This window comes from Anabrus simplex, chromosome 7, assembly GCF_040414725.1.
Source record: "Anabrus simplex isolate iqAnaSimp1 chromosome 7, ASM4041472v1, whole genome shotgun sequence".
Lineage (NCBI taxonomy): Eukaryota > Metazoa > Arthropoda > Insecta > Orthoptera > Tettigoniidae > Anabrus > Anabrus simplex.
The window spans coordinates 272,832,698-272,853,061 of record NC_090271.1 but is presented as its reverse complement, the minus strand read 5'-3'; the positions used below and the strand labels follow the sequence as shown (position 1 = coordinate 272,853,061).

General features: G+C 41.2%; 1 protein-coding gene across 1 annotated transcript in view; it reads left to right on the top strand.

Moving 5' to 3' along the window:
• LOC136877107 (lachesin) overlaps positions 1-20,364 on the top strand; it is a 1,203,705-nt gene that overhangs the window by 1,164,772 nt on the left and 18,569 nt on the right. The window contains exon 7 of the mRNA XM_067150922.2: positions 4,830-4,957. Within this exon, the coding sequence (XP_067007023.1) occupies positions 4,830-4,957 (128 nt within the window). The remainder of the gene's footprint in view (positions 1-4,829; positions 4,958-20,364) is intronic.

The following is a 20,364-nucleotide window of genomic DNA, read 5'->3' as shown; positions in this document are numbered from 1 at the left end:
AGTTCACTTATTGACAAACATTCTATCTTATACGTTCCATTACATCCTTCTTTTGAATTGAGATATATTTCTCCCCCTGTAATATCTGATCATACAATCCAGGATAATAATAATAACAATAATAACAATATTTTTAACCCTTTTACCTCACCCTGTGGGGTCGTGGGTGCGAAATGTGTCGCACTTGTGGATTTGGCCCTGCCTTTCCTGACGCCAACAGTATGTGGAGGGATGTAACCATTATTTCGTGTTTCCGTGGTGGTTGGCATTGCAATGCGTTGTCTAAATATGAAAAGGAGAATTTTGGAACAAACACAAAAAACAAGCAGTCCCCGAGACAAAAGAATTAATCGCACGTGTTTAAAATCCTCGACCCGGCCGGGAATCGAACCCGAGATTCTATGAACAGAAGGTCTCCACGCTGATCATTCAGCCAAGGAGTTGAATAATAATAATAATAATAATAATAATAATAATAATAATAATAATAATAATAATAATAACCTAATTTATTTAATGCAACTGAAATTGGTGGAGAGATTAGGAGACGTCGAAGGTCAGAATTTTTTTCGAATAGGAGGTCTTAAACCTGCTAGAAGCTATCCATACGACTGTCTAATTTAAACACATGTAAACATGTGCATGACTTCAACTAGAGCCGTACCCATTATCTTATGAAATGGATAACTGAGCTACTGTGATCAATTAAATTTATAACTAGTAATAGATAAGAATATTTTTATTGTTATTCTTGGCCGCGCATATTAATCCGCTACAGATTTGGAACCAAACTTTACATTCGGTAGACGAGTGGGTTCAAAACGAACGGTCGATTGTTCTGAGAATGATTTTCTGTTGTTCCCCATTTTCACTGCCACGAAAATATGCGGACATTTTCTATTCATAGGCCACGGCCAATTCCTTCCACCTCCGTATTTAATTTTATCTTTATTAACTCCTCAACTGATGTTGGCGTCGGGAAGGGCATCCAGCCATAAAACATTCCCTATAGTTTCATCCCACCTCATTCCCGATCCCGTGTCATGAACAAGGGATATATATGTATTATTATTATTATTATTATTATTATTATTATTATTATTATTATTATTATTATTATTATTATTATTATTATTATTATTATTATTATTATTATTATTATTATTATTATTATTATTATTATTGTTCCGGGGTATTCTTTGGAACGCAGTGGTGAAAGAAGGTGGCGAGTTTGAATGGGTCTATCTACGATAGTCAAAGATTAATTAAACTTTAAAATAAAGGTTATATTTCTTTTCAGATATTAAATTTTAACAAAACTATTCACTTGGTGAAAGAACAAGATTTCAGGTACAGAGCAAGTTTTGTACAAAATCGGCAAACAAGAAAACCAAGAATTAGTAAGTTACAATTTTGAGCTTCATGGTCATAATTTCCAAAGGTCCCAACATCACTAATGTTGCGTTTAGTTAGGTAGACAAGGAGAAAAATCTCGCAAAATACAATTTTCAAGTGCACTTTGTTCCAGCGGTTACAAGTTACGGCCTTCCAAAGGCACCCAGTTTACATTACGAGGAAGGGCTTACATGCTCTACGAATTCTACCAAGGAGACTACGCTCCCAAACTCTTACGGCCTACTCAAAGTAACTTTTAACTTTTAGTTTTGCACAATAAACTTTACAATTTCTGGCCTCTCTGGGCACAACCTACATTTAACAAGACTGTAGCAGTTGTATTTTAAGAAATAATACAGGGGTATCGAATACCCATACTAACGGGCCTTCGTGAAAAAGAACAGTTTAAATTACTGGCCAAAACTCAAAAATGTATAGAGGTGTACACTTAAACTCCTTGAAATCAAAGGTTAAAACTACTTGGGCTTGCGGCCCGATGATGAAGAGGCTAATCCCAAAATACTGGGGTGACTAGATGGACAAGTTAATTTACAATTTACAAGTGAAAAACAGTTACAAAATCGTAATCACCTCAAGATTAATTGAAGGGAATTCGAGAGGGTAACGCACTCTCTATCCGCGGTTTTCAGTTAAGTACTTTTGACTAACTTTTACTTTTGCATGAGAAGAAAGAAAGGTTTATATCTTACAAAATGTACGGTTACATTACTAAAGATAGGGAAACTACTCCTCGGGTCGGCTTGCGGAGATAACTACTGAGAATAGAAATATGGTGGCCATTACCTGGGCTGGTGTACTGCCTGCCGAAGGATGAGGACCCTCGCCTCCTCTCCTCACACACTCAGTAATACGACAATAAGACAAGTTAGCTCGAAAAGGCGTCAGCTTTCATACCCGAGAGGAAGGTTCGAAGGACTAAATCCGGACACACCCCCTCATTTTAATGGACAGACGAAAAGTTACAAGAAGCCTATGATTGGCAGAAAAATAAATACATGAATTTTCCTATTGGTCAAAATCCCAAGTCGGCGGGATGGGCTAGAAGTGTTGCAATCTTAGAAATATCAAAATAAGGAATGATAGATTCAATTAAGAAACCTATAAACACAAAAGTTCTTTAAATTTCTGGTTATTCCACTTTGCACCAGACTGCATGACATCAGTTCTTAAATAGAGACATCTATGGAGAAAAGTTCAAACTTCTTGAAATAGCTGTTGCAAACTGTGATACACCCAAGAAAACAAAAGAAATCCAATCAGTTTAGGAAACCATCAAATAACACATTACTCTTTTGCATGTTAGATGGCGTTCTTCAGGCGCTTCATTTAAATGCAAGAGGTTGAGGTGTACCTTCCTGTACAATTATTATTATTATTATTATTCATATTGTTATTATTATTATTTTTATTATTATTATTATTATTATTATTATTATTATTATTATTATTATTATTATTATTACTATTATTGTACCCATGCTGTTCCGCATCATTCCTCACAAATAGGTCAGATAACTCGCCATGATATGCCTGTCGCAGTTATGTTGTCTTGCCTGCCTGTTTCAATAGTTTTATGAACATTTATTACCGGTACATAATTCATTCATTCGTAATTTAGTTTAAACACGTCTTCTTTCCTATTCTCTGTGCTTCGATCATTCGGGCGTATCTGGATCTTAACATTTTCAAACGATCTTGCCCGAGATACTGCAATATACACTACAATTGGCCGTGGCTGAATGCTGGTTTGGGGATGTAGACTACCCACCTTTTAAAGCGTTTGTCCTTGCGTTTTATTAATGGCCATACAGAAGGCTAATCGACTTGATACTTTCCCGTCTGTACGTGTACTGTTTTCTCCTAGCAGCATATAAGTTACTAGGACCGTTCTGCCATCTGTTGAGTATATTTAGAAGCTGTGGAAAATCAGAGAATTAAAGAGTATCTAGCTGAGAATAGTATTCTTCCATCATGAGAAGAAGTGTATTCTCCCTGTCTTGACAGGTAGTAATCAAACATGGCTGCATGCGATGCCATTACTAAGGTTAAAAATCACGTAAGTTGAATAAGAATATCAATGAAAGTGATAGTCGCTTAGCAACATACTAAGTACAGAATGTATTGCGGGTTAGGGTAAGCCTTCGCCTGCAATTACGGGGTGATTATTTAATGATTTCAATTCATGACCACTCAAAGTAGGCAGAACTTAGGGACCAATTAATGTCTCGTGATTCACCGGCAGGTAATTTCGCAGAGAATAAAACTGGAATGAAGCTAATCCGTCCAGTATAACGGATGGACGGATTTGCCAAAGCTGTTTTCAGTAAACTCTTGTAATGTATAGTGTAGATTATTATTTTTCGGTTGGCCTACTAACGACCACATTATTTCATCTTTCTTCTCTGGACTCATATCTTTGCCCATTGTTCCTTCATTCGTCGGCGGCGTTGTTCCATTATTTCCGTCCATGGTTGAGTATTGAGCGTCTTAGTTTCCAGGCTTTTGCGATCCGGATTCGATTGCTGGGTTTGTTTGTGCTATTTGGGTTTGCAATCTGAAAAGACTGAGTCCCTTGGCTCGGCATCTCGTATTGGTGGTATCCCTATCAACTCTAACAACCACACAAAACACGATACTGCCCTCACCGCTTATGCTAACATATAATTTTCCGTGGTAGGAGCTGCCCACGCCCTTCGGAGGGTCTGCCTTAGGAGGGCTGAAACTGGCTGTAACAGCCACGAAATTATTATTTACCTTCTTATTATAGGCAATTTTGCACATGTCCGATAACATTTTAGGTACAGTGAATTTATAATGTTAAGCCTTAAATGCTCAATTTCATCATTTCTTAAAACAACATGATTTTTACTGAATTACATAAAGTGATTAATATGAGTAGAATTCCCTTACTCCATCCCTCTACATCTCTTCCTTATGTTGTAATTCAATGTATTAGGCCTATCAATGTTCTCTTTGTTTTCCGGTGGGACCTAGGGTTTACAATGCACTATATCTTTTGGTATGGGCTAGAACAATTTTATTACTTTCATTGCTTTAACAACATGAAAGTGACAGGTATGTGCGATGCTATTAATGCCATTCCTTATGCAGCCAGTCCATATTACAAATGGTGTGAAATTGTCGCTCATAGGGTCACCTGTTTCATGTATTTCATTGGGTTGGCAGACTGATATGTAATAGCAGCTTTTAGCTCCTTGGGGAAAGCAAAGGGGAACTAACTCACTCTTCATCTCCCGAGGATGGCTTTTCAATGACAGCTAGGTCATCTATGACAGCTGATGATGAACTTAGGGCTGAATGATCAACAAAACATCAGTGTTCTAAAATTGTTAACTTGTCGATCTACTCGCATGATGTCATTTACTGCATATTCAAGTTTAAGTATTTTACAGGCCGACCCAGTCCTGCTGAGTTCTGCAGTGCCCCTTTCAGTCGTGCCTGGGACAGCTACAATCTCACGTGGGTGGTTGAGAGCTACCCTCCGCTCGAAGAAGTTCGCCTACTCTACCGCAAACTCATGGTGAGTAATCTATTGTTTCTCTACCAATCAATCCTCAATCACCTTAACAATTGCACGTTACTAAATGTCACTGTACTGTATTATGACCTGTCATTTTTAAAATGCAGTGTGTATCTTCAGCTTTTCATAGGTTATTCTGGGGTCTCTGGAACAACAACAGGTCATTTTGTTTTGGCCAGACGTACCTCTTAGTGGTGGTGAATTTGCTTTAAGAGGAAAATTAACTGGACAATCATCCTTTCGTAACTCAAGGCAGGGTAAGAAATGGGAAAGGTCCAACCCTACGGAGAGTGTGCGTATCGTCATAATAAAGGGAAGAAAGAATGAAAGAAACTGGAAACCTAACACAGAATGTCTCAAAATTCTCCATATATCGCGAAGGAATTTTCAGTTTCACTAAATTTCGATTATCATATTATATGCTAATACTAAATAATACAACTTTACAGAATGTTTTGAAATATTTCCCATACATTGAAAACTAAAATCAACACGTTTACACCATTCTTTGTCGAACAACTATCAAGATATCGTCACGTGTCTACAGGCTTCAATGATGCGAACTTTAAAGTGAGGTGTAGTATTTACCTGCACGTGGTAGACAAGGGACTTCAAATATTTCCACAGGTAAATCGTATTGGTGGCTGAGGTCCGAAGACCGTGGAAGCCATTCAAATGGTCATCGTCAACCGATCAAATGGTTTGGGAACGGCGCCTCAACCAACCACACACGTTGAATGCACTCTAGGAATTATCCATCTTCCTTGAGTACGGGGGGCATTACTTGGTCCTGCAACATTCCGAGATACAAATCCATTCAACGAATAAAGTGCCAATATTTACCATATTACGAATAACAACAGAGACATTCATGAGTATTGAAATGGTTTCCCTTGTGTATGAAGAATTTTTGGACACCCTGCACAGACAAGGTGGAGGGGGGGGGGGGGGTACGGAAGTTAGCAGAGCTGACCAAGGGATGTCAGATAGGAATTATGGAGGTGAGAAGCCTAGCACTAGGAAATCATGTCAGACTCTGATTGGTGACCCGTAGTCACTAGCTAATGCTCCTTAGTTAGAAGCACCTAAGATTTACCCTATTCTATCACCTTTGTTGACATGCAGAGGAGATCATGATGTAACCTAGCGTCTCCACCCACAAGGGTGAACACTTCTCCGCGTGGGATTGCGGAGTCTACAACCCATTCGCAACTGAACTCTGGCAGCCGCGCTTGAGGTGGACTCAAAATCATCGTCATTGGACTGTGGATGATTTGAAAAAGTTTGCCTGATCCGGTGAATCCAGATTCCTGGTTCATCACGTCGATGGCCAACCGCGTATACGCCGGTTTCCATCGGAATCTATGGCATGTGGTTGCACGGTCGGGTGGAGACAGGCTGATGGGTGATGTTCTCATGGAACACACAGCGGCCAATTATTCCGATACACCAGTGCCTAACAGCTGTCAGATATCCAGACGTTCATGTCAGCAGTGTTCCATGATGGTGACGGCCAGTTCCAACAGGAAAATGCGACATGCCCCACTCCTAGGATTGTGAAGGCCTGATTCGAAGAACAAGAGAGAGCATTTGCTTGAATGCAGTGACTCCTATATGAACCCTATTGAACATAAATGGGCCGACTTGAAGAAGCGAGTTCGTGCTACATCACCCGCGTCCATCAGTGTACGGCTATTGGAGGACCTGGTGTTGCGCTTATTACACCAGGTACCACAGAATTACCTTCCTCCACCTCGTTAAGTCGGTGCTTCGCCGAGTGGCCGTGGTTCTGCGGGGAAGAAATGGTTCTACATCGTATTAGGTACGTAATCATATTGTAACGGTCCATCGGTGCAGATTTATCCCTTGCGAAAATGTACTGCATGATGTAACGACTGTGTCCCACTACAAATGAATCTGGTTATGGAGATCAATGACATGTCGTTTGTGAGTAAACACTTCAATGTGAAATGAAAACTGACAGGATACCATGACTCAGGTTCGTAGATAGTCGATGGTAGTGACGAAACTTCTCGGATAACTACAGAATTGTATCATGCACACTATCAAGGAGACCGATTGCACTTATTTCGCACAGTGTACTTAGGTGAACGCCGAGTATATTTAGGACTGCAAGTGGTCACGGCTCTGCCCTGGCACGACGCCTCTGTATTCGGGAGACGGAGAGGGGCTGGTTCCTACCTTCGGCTGTACTGAGAGTGGTTTCTAATGGTTTTCCATTCTCCTGTACTAAGGCGAAAACCGGGGCAGTTCCTAGAATAGCCGCGGTCTCCAACTCCGTCACCTTCTCCGAACACCTCCCTGGACTGAGAGATAGCGTTTTCGTCTAGGAAGCCCACCGTCCCCTATGGAAGCGAAGTTAAAATTTGTAGTATCATTAGTAGTAGCAGTGTACTTCACTGGCATTTCAGGGTCGTATATTGGCTTTTCATCGTTGGCAGCGACCGCTTGTTCAATGCCCTGCTCGAAGCGGCTTGTAGGGACGATGATTTGCCCACATCTACAACTTCTGACGAAGCAATTGCATTTTGACACGTCACGTAGAGCTGTTCGCACTGATGCGAACGACCCTTTCATGCACTTCAATTTCCCTCCTTCTCAAGGCAGCGGCTGTTTGGAAACTAACTGACCAATGATGCAAAATTCTAAGCTACGATCCACAATCACACTCTCGTAGCTCGTGTCCAATAATTTAAGTCTCAGAACAGTCATATCTATACAGAGTGCCATCCCGGGATCTGCCGTGTATACCTTCACAGTTACTCTTTTAATCTTCGTTTTCAGGCAACGCATCCATTTATAAATAAATAACAATAATACTCATCTCCTTGGCTGAATGTTCAGCGTCAAGGTCTTCGGTTCAGAGTGTCACGGGTCTAATTGCAGGTTGGGTTGGTGATTTTAATTTCATCTGATTAGTTCTTCCGACTCAGAGACGGGGCGTTTGTGCCTGTCCCAACACACTCCTCTCCATATTCACGCAGCACACCACAGAAAAAACAGTTCGCAATAGCGGTTCATTAAGATCATCTGGTCATAAATCTAGGCTAAGTCCACTTGTTCAAACCTTCAAGGATGTGGGAAAATCGGTAAAAGAAGCACACTAAAAATATGTCATATAGCCTCAGCAACCTGTGTAACTGGCGTCTCAATGTCGAAGATTCCTTCTCACCAACAAGTCACACCATTTTATTTGTCTACATGCAGAGCTCCAGGTAGTGTACCGTATCTGTAATCCTTTGTTGAAACATTAAAGCGCGGAGAGAATTTATCTGAAAAAGAACAACCGGTAATCCTTTTAACAGGGAAGTTTCTTACGCGTGGTGACAGAATGTAGGAAGCTGCACCGGACTCAGCTGGGTCCCTTTGGTCTCCACGAATGTTATTTAATGAATATACCCCCTAGAAACGGACATAAACGAAACAAAGCTTAATGAATCTTCCGTTTTTCGTTATCCTTCCCCTTGCTTAGTATCGTTTTCCGTATGTGAACTTTGCCAATAATTGTTTTCTGACATGGAAAAACCTCAAAAGCTTATAAGGCCTATCATGTTCACAATTGCGAATTGGTTTTATCAATGGGACCGAGTCCGAATTTCATGCTTTTCCGGACAATTGTGCCAGTCGATTCCGCTACGATGGTCAATCACTGTTCATGTCTGTGATTTCAATCAGATGTCTGTTCATGGAAGAGTCTATTCGCAAGGAACGAATCAGCTGGAATTCCCTTGACGACTAACCATTGCGCTGACTAAATACTCATACGTGTACAGCATTCACAGAAGGAGACTTGGAGGCATTGAACATTAACCCGCGGCAAAAGAGAGCGCAGTCATGATTATAGTGATGAAGTACAAAAATAAACAGCCGTCTGAGCGCTTACATGGCGTACGCTACGTTAACCGTCAATTTTGTCCGACTCGTTGGCTGAAGGGTCAGCGTACTGGCCTTCGAGTCAGAGGGTCCCGGGTTCGATTACCGGCCGGGTTGGGTTTTTAACCTCCATTGGTTACTTCCGATGGCCGGGGGCTGGGTGTATGTGCTATCCCTAACATCCCTGCAACTCACACACCACACATAACACTAACGTCCACCACAATAACACGCAGTTACCTACACATGGCAGATGCTGCTCACCCTCACCGAAGGGTCTGCCTTACAAGGGCTGCACTCCGCTAGAGATAGCCACACGAAATTATTATTATCATCATTTTTTAAATATTTATTTTTCATGTGTATTTTACCGCTGGGAGTGACCGAGGACATATTCGGCTCGCCTGATGTAGGTCTTTCTCTTTGACGATATGCGCGCCTGGGTGTGAAATGTTTATGGTACGAATAATGAGGTAGGGACAGGGTGAAATCCGGTGTGGGCTCACAGCCTACTCTTCGCGATTTTTTTTTTGCTAGGGGTTTTACGTCGCACCGGCACAGATAGGTCTTATGGCGACGATGTGATAGGAAAGGCCTAGGAGTTGGAAGGAAGCGGCCGTGGCCTTAATTAAGGTACAGCCCCAGCATTTGCCTGGTGTGAAAATGGGAAACCACGGAAAACCATTTTCAGGGCTGCCGATAGTGGGATTCGAACCTACTATCTCCCGGATGCAAGCTCACAGCCGCGCGCCTCTACGCGCACGGCCAACTCGCCCGGTACTCTTATGGAATAACAAGAGGTCTGTTCAAAGCTTAACGTTCCACCCGACGGACAAATCACCAGCAACAGCATCACTCCACATTAACACTGTGGATAGGTTTGGAACTGAATCCAGGCTTTTAGCACGCATTTAGAAACTGAATACCACTACCTCTCCTACCCTACCGGCCAACATTCTGATTGTAATTTTTTTCTACCAGCGGGACTCGAACCGGATAACCTCGCTGCCATTCTATAGAGATTTGAAGCCCTAACTGTCTTGGACACAAGGATGGTTAACCGTGAGTGATAGACTCCAGGTTTTACCATAATTGTAATAATTTAACAACCTTAACTTTAGAAACGAGGTCTTGTTATTAATCACGTACCCTCGGAGATACTAATTGAAATAAACTGTTTACATACCCCAATAGTCTTATTTTCAGTCGCTCGTCATAGTCTTTAAAAGCGCAGAAATTTTATGAGCAAAGCAGATCAAATGGATGAAGCGAGTTAACAGATAGGCAACCGGAAGTTCCTCGTAAAAAACGCCATACAGAGCTGCGAACATAGACCTCTCACGACCGAGCGAGTTGGTCATTCTGTTAGGGGCACGCAGCTGTGCGCTTGCATTCGGGAGGTGGTGTGTCGAACCACACTGTCGGCAACCCTGAAGATGATTTTCCGTGTTTTTGCATTTTTCATTCCAGGAAAAAGCCTGTACTGTACCTTAATTAAGGCCACGGTAAATTCCTTTCCACTCCTAGCCCTTTTCCATACCATATTCGCCACAAGACATATCTGTGTCGGTGTGACGTAAACAACTTGTAACCAAAAACGGCAGAAGGATATAACCTTAAAACATATCGTCCTTTTTGAAAATCAAATACACGTGTTAAATTTTTTTATACAGACACCAAAGTCCTGCGCTAAAGATTACTTAAAATAATACTGACTTTTCAGTCAAACGTCAGCACGACGTGATACAGAGTGGACAAGACAGGGTTTGCTCAAATGAGCGAAGGACGGGTAACTCCAAAGGGCATAAAGGCTTCCAGTAATTTTAACACCTGATTTTTCGTGTTGAAATTTTTCATAATAAGCTCTGTCCTACGAGTAAAATCGGTTCCACCACATTTAAATAAGAGAAGATTCCACAAAATTCACCCCGATGAATATTCGGTCCATTTTTACGACTAGAAGATACTGGAAAATTATTATCATCTTTTTATGAAGTGTGTAACAATGGGAATTCTTTAAGATAGTCACGCTAAATTGCATTCTTAGAACTTTTCTATCTTTCATGATTCATCATTATATTTGTATAACTTTTCATGCAGTTACAGTTGTATTTATGGTGTCTGTGTCAAATGACCAAGCCAGCTGAGGATGGGCCAATGGTGCCTGAAACATGTACTATACGGGAAGGAAAAGCTTTCACATTATTGAATTCAATATTCAGTTGCAGTGTAAGGTTTAAACTGTATTGGATATTCGAACCATAATACAAGTTATCGGTAGATATAGTATTTTCTACTAGTTTAACATTGTAATTACAACACCGCCAAACAGATTCACACATAAATGAAATATTTGCAATGCCTTAACATTTTAAAATTATAAATAGATGTTTAAGAATACCAATTTACATAACTCTTATGTAAAACTAATGATTAAACGATGATAGCATGTGTAAGCGTGTTTTTTGTAATTAACTTTGTTAACACCTAAAATTCACTTTGACTTCGTTGTATGGGAAACCTCGTTACCGGCCTGATGTAATTAATGAGTCTCTTCTATGTCAGACTCGGTAATATTACCTAGTTTGCGTCGCATGGAAGGAAATGCATGGAGGAACTTCCACCACCTCACGAATACATAGAGACTAGAAATTAGCAGTAATTATTTACTAGCATAATCCAACTTCCTTCATTATCTTTAACCATATATGCAAAATTCCTCAGTAAATTATTGATATTACTGTTTTGGTACATGACCTAAAAGGTTGTAACTTGTTTGTAATAGATTTGTTTGATAGTTATATATCCATAAGGGTTATTAGAAAAAAACGTTCCTTTCTTAAAAATACTATTACGTTTAATGCAAACAAATACTCACAGAAATGGTAACATATCGACTTTCCGCCAAGTAAAACCGCTATGTAATAATATTTCAGCCAAGAGCTCTGTCATCTACGGTTCAGTATTTTATGTACAATATCAACGAATTTTCTGTCTGAGTGATGCATGCGTTGCGGGTCAGTATTTGTACCCTCAGTATTGTCACATGGCGGTATTTCGAGGCACAACAACGATATATGGGGTGGTCGGAAACAACTTGAATTGTGTATATGAGCTTTCGAGTGAAGTGTTCGTAGTGATAAATAATTTGAAAAAAATAATTCGATGTCTCACGGCCCTTGTCATTTTATCACCTGCTGCTTTTAGCCAATTAGATAGCTTCGCGGGCGAATTCAAATCGGTCTTGCAGGGCGGTGTTACTAAATCTTCACGTGGCTTATGAGCGTCTTGAGGGTCATGCCAAAAAATTAACTTCAAATAGGAAAACACCGTGGGATTCAGCCACTATCACTGTAGCGTACTTGCTATGGCCCGACCGTGGGTTTCAGCCAGTATCACTGTAGCGTACTTGCTATGCTGCGACCCTGTCACCTTGGAGCTATGTGTTTAAATCCCTCCTATGTCAAAGGTTTTGTTTCTTCGATTGGTGCTCTCAATCCAGTCTTCAGGAATCCGATGTATCAGATCGTCATCGTAAGTTATCACTCGACCGAGCGCGTGGTTGAAGCAGACCCTTGCCTCGTTATAGCCAGATGAATGGCTTAGAGTTTTGAGACGATGGCCTTCTGATCCCAACTTGGTAACTTGGCAACCTGACTCAGTCCGGTGGTATTTGAAGGTGATAAAATCCGTCAGATTGGTGCGAGTGGATTTACAGGCACATAAAACAAGTCGTGCGGGACTAAATTTTGACACTTCAACGTCTCCGGAAACCGTAATAGTAATTAGTGGGACATAAATCAAATAATTGCCTTGTTGTAGAAATGATGAATGGTGCCATTACATTGTTTAATGATAGGATCGTCCTCAGTCCGTGCCCACCACTGCAATATAATTATGGTATCACTGACTATGTATGAAGGAGAATGGATCGTATACAATTTCTACCTGGAGACAGAACGTGTTGCATCGTCCAATGCGTATTTTCCCAGCCAAAAATCTCACAGGTGATGTCCCTGAAATGTATCATTATCAATGGAAACCAACCAAACAGGGAAGGCGTTTCCCTACATTATTTATTGAAAATTAACGTAAAATGCTTGCCGTTTGACATAATCTTCATGAGCCAGGGCAAGTGATATGGCTTCATTCGCAGATGCTTTTGGATATAATTCACCTCACATATTGTTCCGGGATTTGAAGCGTTTTGTTAGCCTGTAGACTAGGTTAGGTTTCGCAGGTAAACACTGCAAGCACCAAATTTTCCTCAGCAGATACAGCCCCAGGGCTTGAATTATTTCTACCCTTGTTTCAAATGTGAAACGTAAATGTTATCGTGAACTTCGTTTGGTCAAAATGCAGCTTGCAAAATGCCTTCTAATTGGCAGATACCATCAATTCATGTTAACACAACTTGATGGTGATTGTTAAAATGGTGAAAAGTGCAAATTGTTTCACAACAAAGCACACTGAATTTAAAAACTGAAGTACATGCATCTTCGGATGATATTTTCTGCTAAAACACACAGAATAGATGTTTGAAATCGAGAACATCATTTGAAGAATCCTGAATATGTCATGTTAAAAAATAACCCAAATTAGTTTTACATTTATGTTTGTTCTTTAACTTGTATAATCGTTAGCTTCTTCAGTCTGTCAAAATTAATTTTGAATATATTATTATTAAGAAATGCACACAAGTTGTGTATATATGTTACATAAGTTACATAAGTAATTAAGCACAATACCCTATCAGGGGTATTACTCGTTTTTTACAAGCGATAATGTGGTAACGATCGCAAGGTTGATCGCACAACTCACATATAGAGTTATTCCCGGGATCGTGAATATATAAATGTATAAATATATATATAAAAGTCATTGTATGTATGTGGGTGGGTGGGTGGGTGGGTTTGTACCACATCTCCTCCCAAACCATTGGAGCGATTTCAACCAAATTTGATACACTTATGACTTGGTATCAGGAGACAAACGGCGTAGGGGTAAGACATCCCAAACACCCCTGGGGGCGGGGGGCGAGGGGGTCATATACAAAAATAAATGAAAATAGTGTCGAATCCATACTATTCGGGGTCGCTGAGATGAATAGTGACACTCCAATTTTTTTAAAGTCCAAGTTCAGCCCCCCTTTGTGGTGGGGGCGAGGGGGGAGTGATATATACAAATAATCGAAAATAATGTCGAATACATAGTTTTCGGGGTCGCCAAAGTGAATAGCGACACTCCGGATTTTCAGTATCAGGAGACAAACCACGTGGGGGTAAGACACGCCAGGAACCCTTAGGGGCGGGGGGCGAGGGGGGTCATAAATAAAAATAAACGAAAATAGTGTCGAATCCATACTTTTCGGGGTCGCTGAGATGAATAGTGACACTCAGATATTTTTAAAAGTTCCAAGTTCAGCCCCCTTTGGGTTGGGGGCGAGGGGGGAGTGATATATACAAATAATCGAAAATAGTGTCAAATACATAGTTTTCGGGGTCGCCAAAGTGAATAGCGACACTCCGGATTTTTGGTATCAGGAGACAAACCACGTGGGGGTAAGACACCCCAGGAAACCTTAGCGGCGGGGGGGGCGAGGGGGGTCATATATAAAAATAAATGAAAATAGTGTCGAATCCATACTTTTCGGGGTCGCTGAGATGAATAGTGACACTCCAATTTTTTTAAAGTCCAAGTTTAGCCCTTTTCGGGTGGGGGCGATGGGGGAGTGATATATATAAATAATCGAATACATAGTTTTCGGGGCCGCCAAAGTGAATAGCGACACTCCGGATTTTCGGTATCAGGAGACAAACCGCGTGGGGGTAAGACATCCCAAACACCCCTGGGGGCGGGGGGGGGGAAGGGGATCATATATAAAAATAAATGAAAATAGTGTCGAATCCATACTTTTCGGGGTCGCTGAGATGAATAGTTACACTTCAATTTTTTTTAAAGTCCAAGTTCAGCCCCTTTGGGTTGGGGGCGAAGGGGGAGTGATATATACAAATAATCGGAAATAATGTCGAATACATACTTTTCGGGTTCGCCAAAGTGAATAGCGACACTCAGGATTTTCAGTATCAGGAGACAAACCACGTGGGGGTAAGACACTTTTCGGGGTCGCTGAGATGAATAGTGACACTCCGATATTTTTAAAAGTTCCAAGTTCAGCCCCCTTTGGGGTGGGGGCGAGGGGGGAGTGATATATACAAATAATCGAAAATAGTGTCAAATACATAGTTTTCGGGGTCGCCAAAGTGAATAGCGACACTCCGGATTTTTGGTATCAGGAGACAAACCACGTGGGGGTAAGACACCCCAGGAAACCTTAGCGGCGGGGGGGGGGCGAGGGGGGTCATATATAAAAATAAATGAAAATAGTGTCCAATCCATACTTTTCGGGGTCGCTGAGATGAATAGTGACACTCCAATTTTTTTAAAGTCCAAGTTTAGCCCCTTTCGGGTGGGGGCGAGGGGGGAGTGATATATATAAATAATCGAATACATAGTTTTCGGGGCCGCCAAAGTGAATAGTGACACTCCGGATTGTTGGTATCAGGAGACAAACCGCGTGCGGGTAAGACATCCCAAACACCCCTGGGGGCGGGGGGGGGGGGGCGAGGGGATCATATATAAAAATAAATGAAAATAGTGTCGAATCCATACTTTTCGGGGTCGCTGAGATGAATAGTTACACTTCAATTTTTTTTAAAGTCCAAGTTCAGCCCCTTTGGGTTGGGGGCGAGGGGGGAGTGATATATACAAATAATCGGAAATAATGTCGAATACATAGTTTTCGGGTTCGCCAAAGTGAATAGCGACACTCAGGATTTTCAGTATCAGGAGACAAACCACGTGGGGGTAAGACACACCAGGAACCCTTAGGGGCGGGGGGCGAGGGGGGTCATAAATAAAAATAAACGAAAATAGTGTCGAATCCATACTTTTCGGGGTCGCTGAGATGAATAGTGACACTCCGATATTTTTTAAAGTTCCAAGTTCAGCCCCCTTTGGGGTGGGGGCGAGGGGGTGTGATATTTACAAATAATCGAAAATAGTGTCAAATACATAGTTTTCGGGGTCGCCAAAGTGAATAGCGACACTCCGGATTTTTGATATCAGGAGACAAACCACGTGGGGGTAAGACACCCCAGGAAACCTTAGCGGCGAGGGGGGGCGAGGGGGGTCATATATAAAAATAAATGAAAATAGTGTCGAATCCATACTTTTCGGGGTCGCTGAGATGAATAGTGACACTCCAATTTTTTTTTAAAATCCATGTTTAGCCCCTTTCGGGTGGGGGCGAGGGGGGAGTGATATATATAAATAATCGAATACATATTTTTCGGGGCCGCCAAAGTGAATAGCGACACTCCGGATTGTTGGTATCAGGAGACAAACCGCGTGGGGGTAAGACATCCCAAACACCCCTGGGGGCGGGGGGGGCGAGGGGATCATATATAAAAATAAATGAAAATAGTGTCGAATCCATACTTTTCGGGGTCGCTGAGATGAATAGTTACACTTCAATTTTTTTTTAAGTCCAAGTTCAGCCCGTTTGGGTTGGGGGCGAGGGGGGAGTGATATATACAAATAATCGGAAATAATGTCGAATACATAGTTTTCGGGTTCACCAAAGTGAATAGCGACACTCAGGATTTTCAGTATCAGGAGACAAACCACGTGGGGGTAAGACACACCAGGAACCCTTAGCGGCGGGGGGCGAGGGGGTTCATATAAAAAAATAAATGAAAATAGTGTCGAATCCATACTTTACTGGGTCGCTGAGATGAATAGTGACACTCCAATTTTTTTTAAAGTCCAAGTTCAGCCCCTTTTGGGGTGGGGGCGGGGGGGAGCGATATATATAAATAATCGGAAATAGTGTCGAATACATAGTTTTCCGGGTCGCCAAAGTGAATAGCGACAATCCGGATTTTCAGTATCAGGAGACAAACCACGTGGGGGTAAGACACGGCAGGAACCCTTATGGGCGGGGGGCGAGGGGGTCATAAATAAAAATACACGAAAATAGTGTCGAATCCACACTTTTCAGGGTCGCTGAGATGAATAGTGACACTCCGATTTTTTTAAAGTTCAAGTTCAGCCCCCTTTTAGGGTGGGGGCGAGGGGGGAGTGATATATACAAATAATCGAAAATAGTGTCAAATACATAGTTTTCGGAGTCGCCAAAGTGAATAGCGACGCTCCGGATTTTTGGTATCAGGAAACAAACCACGTGGGGGTAAGACACCCCAGGAACCCTTAGGGGCGGGGGGTGAGGGGGGTCATATATAAAAATACGAAAATAGTGTCGAATCCATACTTTTCGGGGTCGCTGAGATGAATAGTTCTACTCCGAATTTTTAAAAGTCCAAGTTCAGCCCCCTTTGTGGTGGGGGCGAGGGGGGAGTGATATATACACATAGTCGAAAATAGTGTCGAGTCCATACTTTTCGTGGTCGCTTAGGTGAATAGTGACAATCCGGGAATTTTTAAATTCCAAGTTCAGCCCCCTTTAGGGTGGGGGAAAAGGGGGGGAGTGATGTATAAAAATAATCGAAAAGAATGTCAAGTACTCTTCAGGGTCGCTGAGATGAATACTGACACTCCGGATTTTTACTATCAGGAGACAAACCACGTGGGGGGAGGGCACCCCTGGAACCCATAGGGGCGGGAGGCGAAGGGGTGCGATATAAAAATCATCGAAAGTAGTGTCGAATGCATCCTTTTGGGGTCGGTTAGATGAATAGTGACACCCCGGGATTTTTTAAAGTCCAAGTTCATCCCCCTTTGGGGCGGGGAGCAAGGGGGTGAGATATAAAAATTATAGTATTTAGTGTCAAATATACAGTTTTCGGGGTCGCCGAGGTGAATAGTAACACTCTGGAATTTTAATGTCGGGAGACAAACCACGTGGGAATAAGACACCCCAGGAACCATTAGGGGTGGGGGCGGGGGGCTTGAGATATGAAAATCATCAAAGTAGTGTGGAATACATACTTTTTGGGGTTGCTGAGATGAATAGTGACACTCCAATTTTTTAAAGTCCAAGTTCAGACCCTTTGGCGTTGGGGCGAGGGGGAAGTGATACATGTAATCGAAAATTGTGTCGAATACGTAGTTTTCGGGGTCGCCAAAGTGAATAGCGACACTCCGGATTTTTAGTATCAGGAGACAAACCACGTGGGGATAAGACACCCCAGGAACCATTAGGGGCGGGGGGCAAGGGGGTCATATATAAAAATAAACGAAAATAGGGTCGAATCCATACTTTTCAAGGTCGCTTAGATGAACAGTGACATCCCGGGAAATTCTTAATTTCAAGTTCAGCCCCCTTTAGGGTGGGGGGCAAGGAGGGTGATATATAAAAATAATCGTAATTAGTGTCGAATCCACAGTTTTTAGGGTCGCTGAGGTGAATAGTGGCACTCTGGACTTTTAAAGTCCAAATTAAGGCCCCTTTTGTAGTGAGTGGTTAGGAAGGGAGTTAGATATAAAATAATCGAAAATAATGTCACATCCATGGTTTTAGGTGTCGATTAAATGAGGAGTGACACTCCGGTTGTCGTTTAAGTCCAAGTTGATCCCCATTTGCCAGGCGGGTGAGAAGGAGTCAAGAACAGAAAATATCCAAATGACCGAGATTAAGGATGTTTTTGTACGTTCCAGTATAACTGTCAGCAGAACTTAATGCAAATATTACCTAATACCTGAAAAATATACTAAGGGGGAAAGACACCCCTTGAAGCCTTAGATAAGGGTACGAAATGTAATTAAGACTGAAAATGCCCGATATTAGTGTTGAATCCATACGTTTCGGGACTACGGGAACAATTTCAAACAAACTTGGTCACTTATGACTTATTATCAGGAGACAAAGTGCGTGGAGGTATGACAACCCTAGCACACCTACGACGGGATGAGATGTAGTAATAATCGAAAATAGTGTCGAATCCATTCTTTTCGGGGTCGCTGAGATGAATAGTAACGCTCCAATTACTTTAGAAGTCAAAATTCTGCCTCCTTTCGCATAGCGGTGAGAAAAAGTGAAAAACAAAATTTCGAAAATGACCGAGAGAATGGACGCATGTGTGTATACTCGACCTACTGTCTGGAGAAATATACCGTAGGTGTAAGAGACTCCTAGCCTCTAAAGTAGGGGCGAAATGTAAATATTAACCAAAAAGACCGAAATTTGTGTCTAATCCATAGTTTTCGGGGTCGCTGAGATGAACTGTAACACTCAGGATGCCGTTTAAGATAAAGCTCAGTCCTACTCGGCAGGCGGATGAGAACTGGCAAAAAATTGAAAACGTCCAAAGGGACAGAGTTTAAGGATGTGTGTATGTTTTAGCATATCTCTCAATCAAACTTGGTATACACATGACTTACTATATAGAAAACATTACTGTGGAGGTCAGATACACCTAGCCCCCGCTGGTGTTGGGGAATGAGAGGGGCTGACGTGCAAAAATAAGGAAAATAACCAATATTAATGTCGAAATCCATTGTTTATGTGTCGCTGATACGACCTGTGACGCTGTGGATAGCGTTTAAGTCCACGTTCAGCCTCCATCGAGGCAGGAGCTGAGAAGGGCTTAAAAGTAAATAGTATAAAATGACCGAGATTAGTGTTTACTTGATAATTAAATAATCTAAAACTTGAAGTCAGATACATCTAAATAACTATAAAACTACATGATAAGTCGTAAAATCAACATCTCAAAAAGAATTCTATAAGCATTCACTTCACACTCAACTAACTGGTAATACAAATATTAAAAGTAAACATTCAAAAACTATCCGGGCAACGCCGGGTACTACAGCTAGTAAATATATAAATATTGAAATATTGAAATATACAAACTACCTGAAAAAGGAAACGTATGTTAACAATATTATACTTGAAAAAGGAATAACTTCATTTAATGAATGAATGTATTGATTGTAATTAATTTTATTTATTATTATTAATTATTACGTGAAATGAAGTAGTTACCGTGCATTGAATTGTTTCTTTTTCAGCTAGTTTATAAATTAATTTACTCTAAATTGTTTTCGGAAGATTCAAGAACCTAACAGTTATAAATTGGCTGAATCGAAAGTGAAGAGACATGGCTTCAGATATCTCAAATTACATTCATGTGTTATAACAGTGTTTGGAATATCTCTAATGATATAGTCATTGATTGTGCATGATGACTTACTTAGAATAAATGTACATTATCCTGTCTTCCATCCTATCCCTGTGAAAAGAGTGTATACATATATATATTTTGAATGAAATTTACGTTGTTTTTGCTTGATTTGTAGTGTGTCATGAACCGTATGTTGCATTCAACATTATGTAGAAAGTAGTTAATATACGGAGTAGTTTTTGTTACTTTTATGCCTCGTTTACTCAGTTTATTAGTTATTTAAAATTCCGTTCCTTTATGCAGGGGCCGGAGGAGCTGTTTCTTAGGCGCGGAAAGGTAATAAGACTTCCTGAAAGTAATTTAATT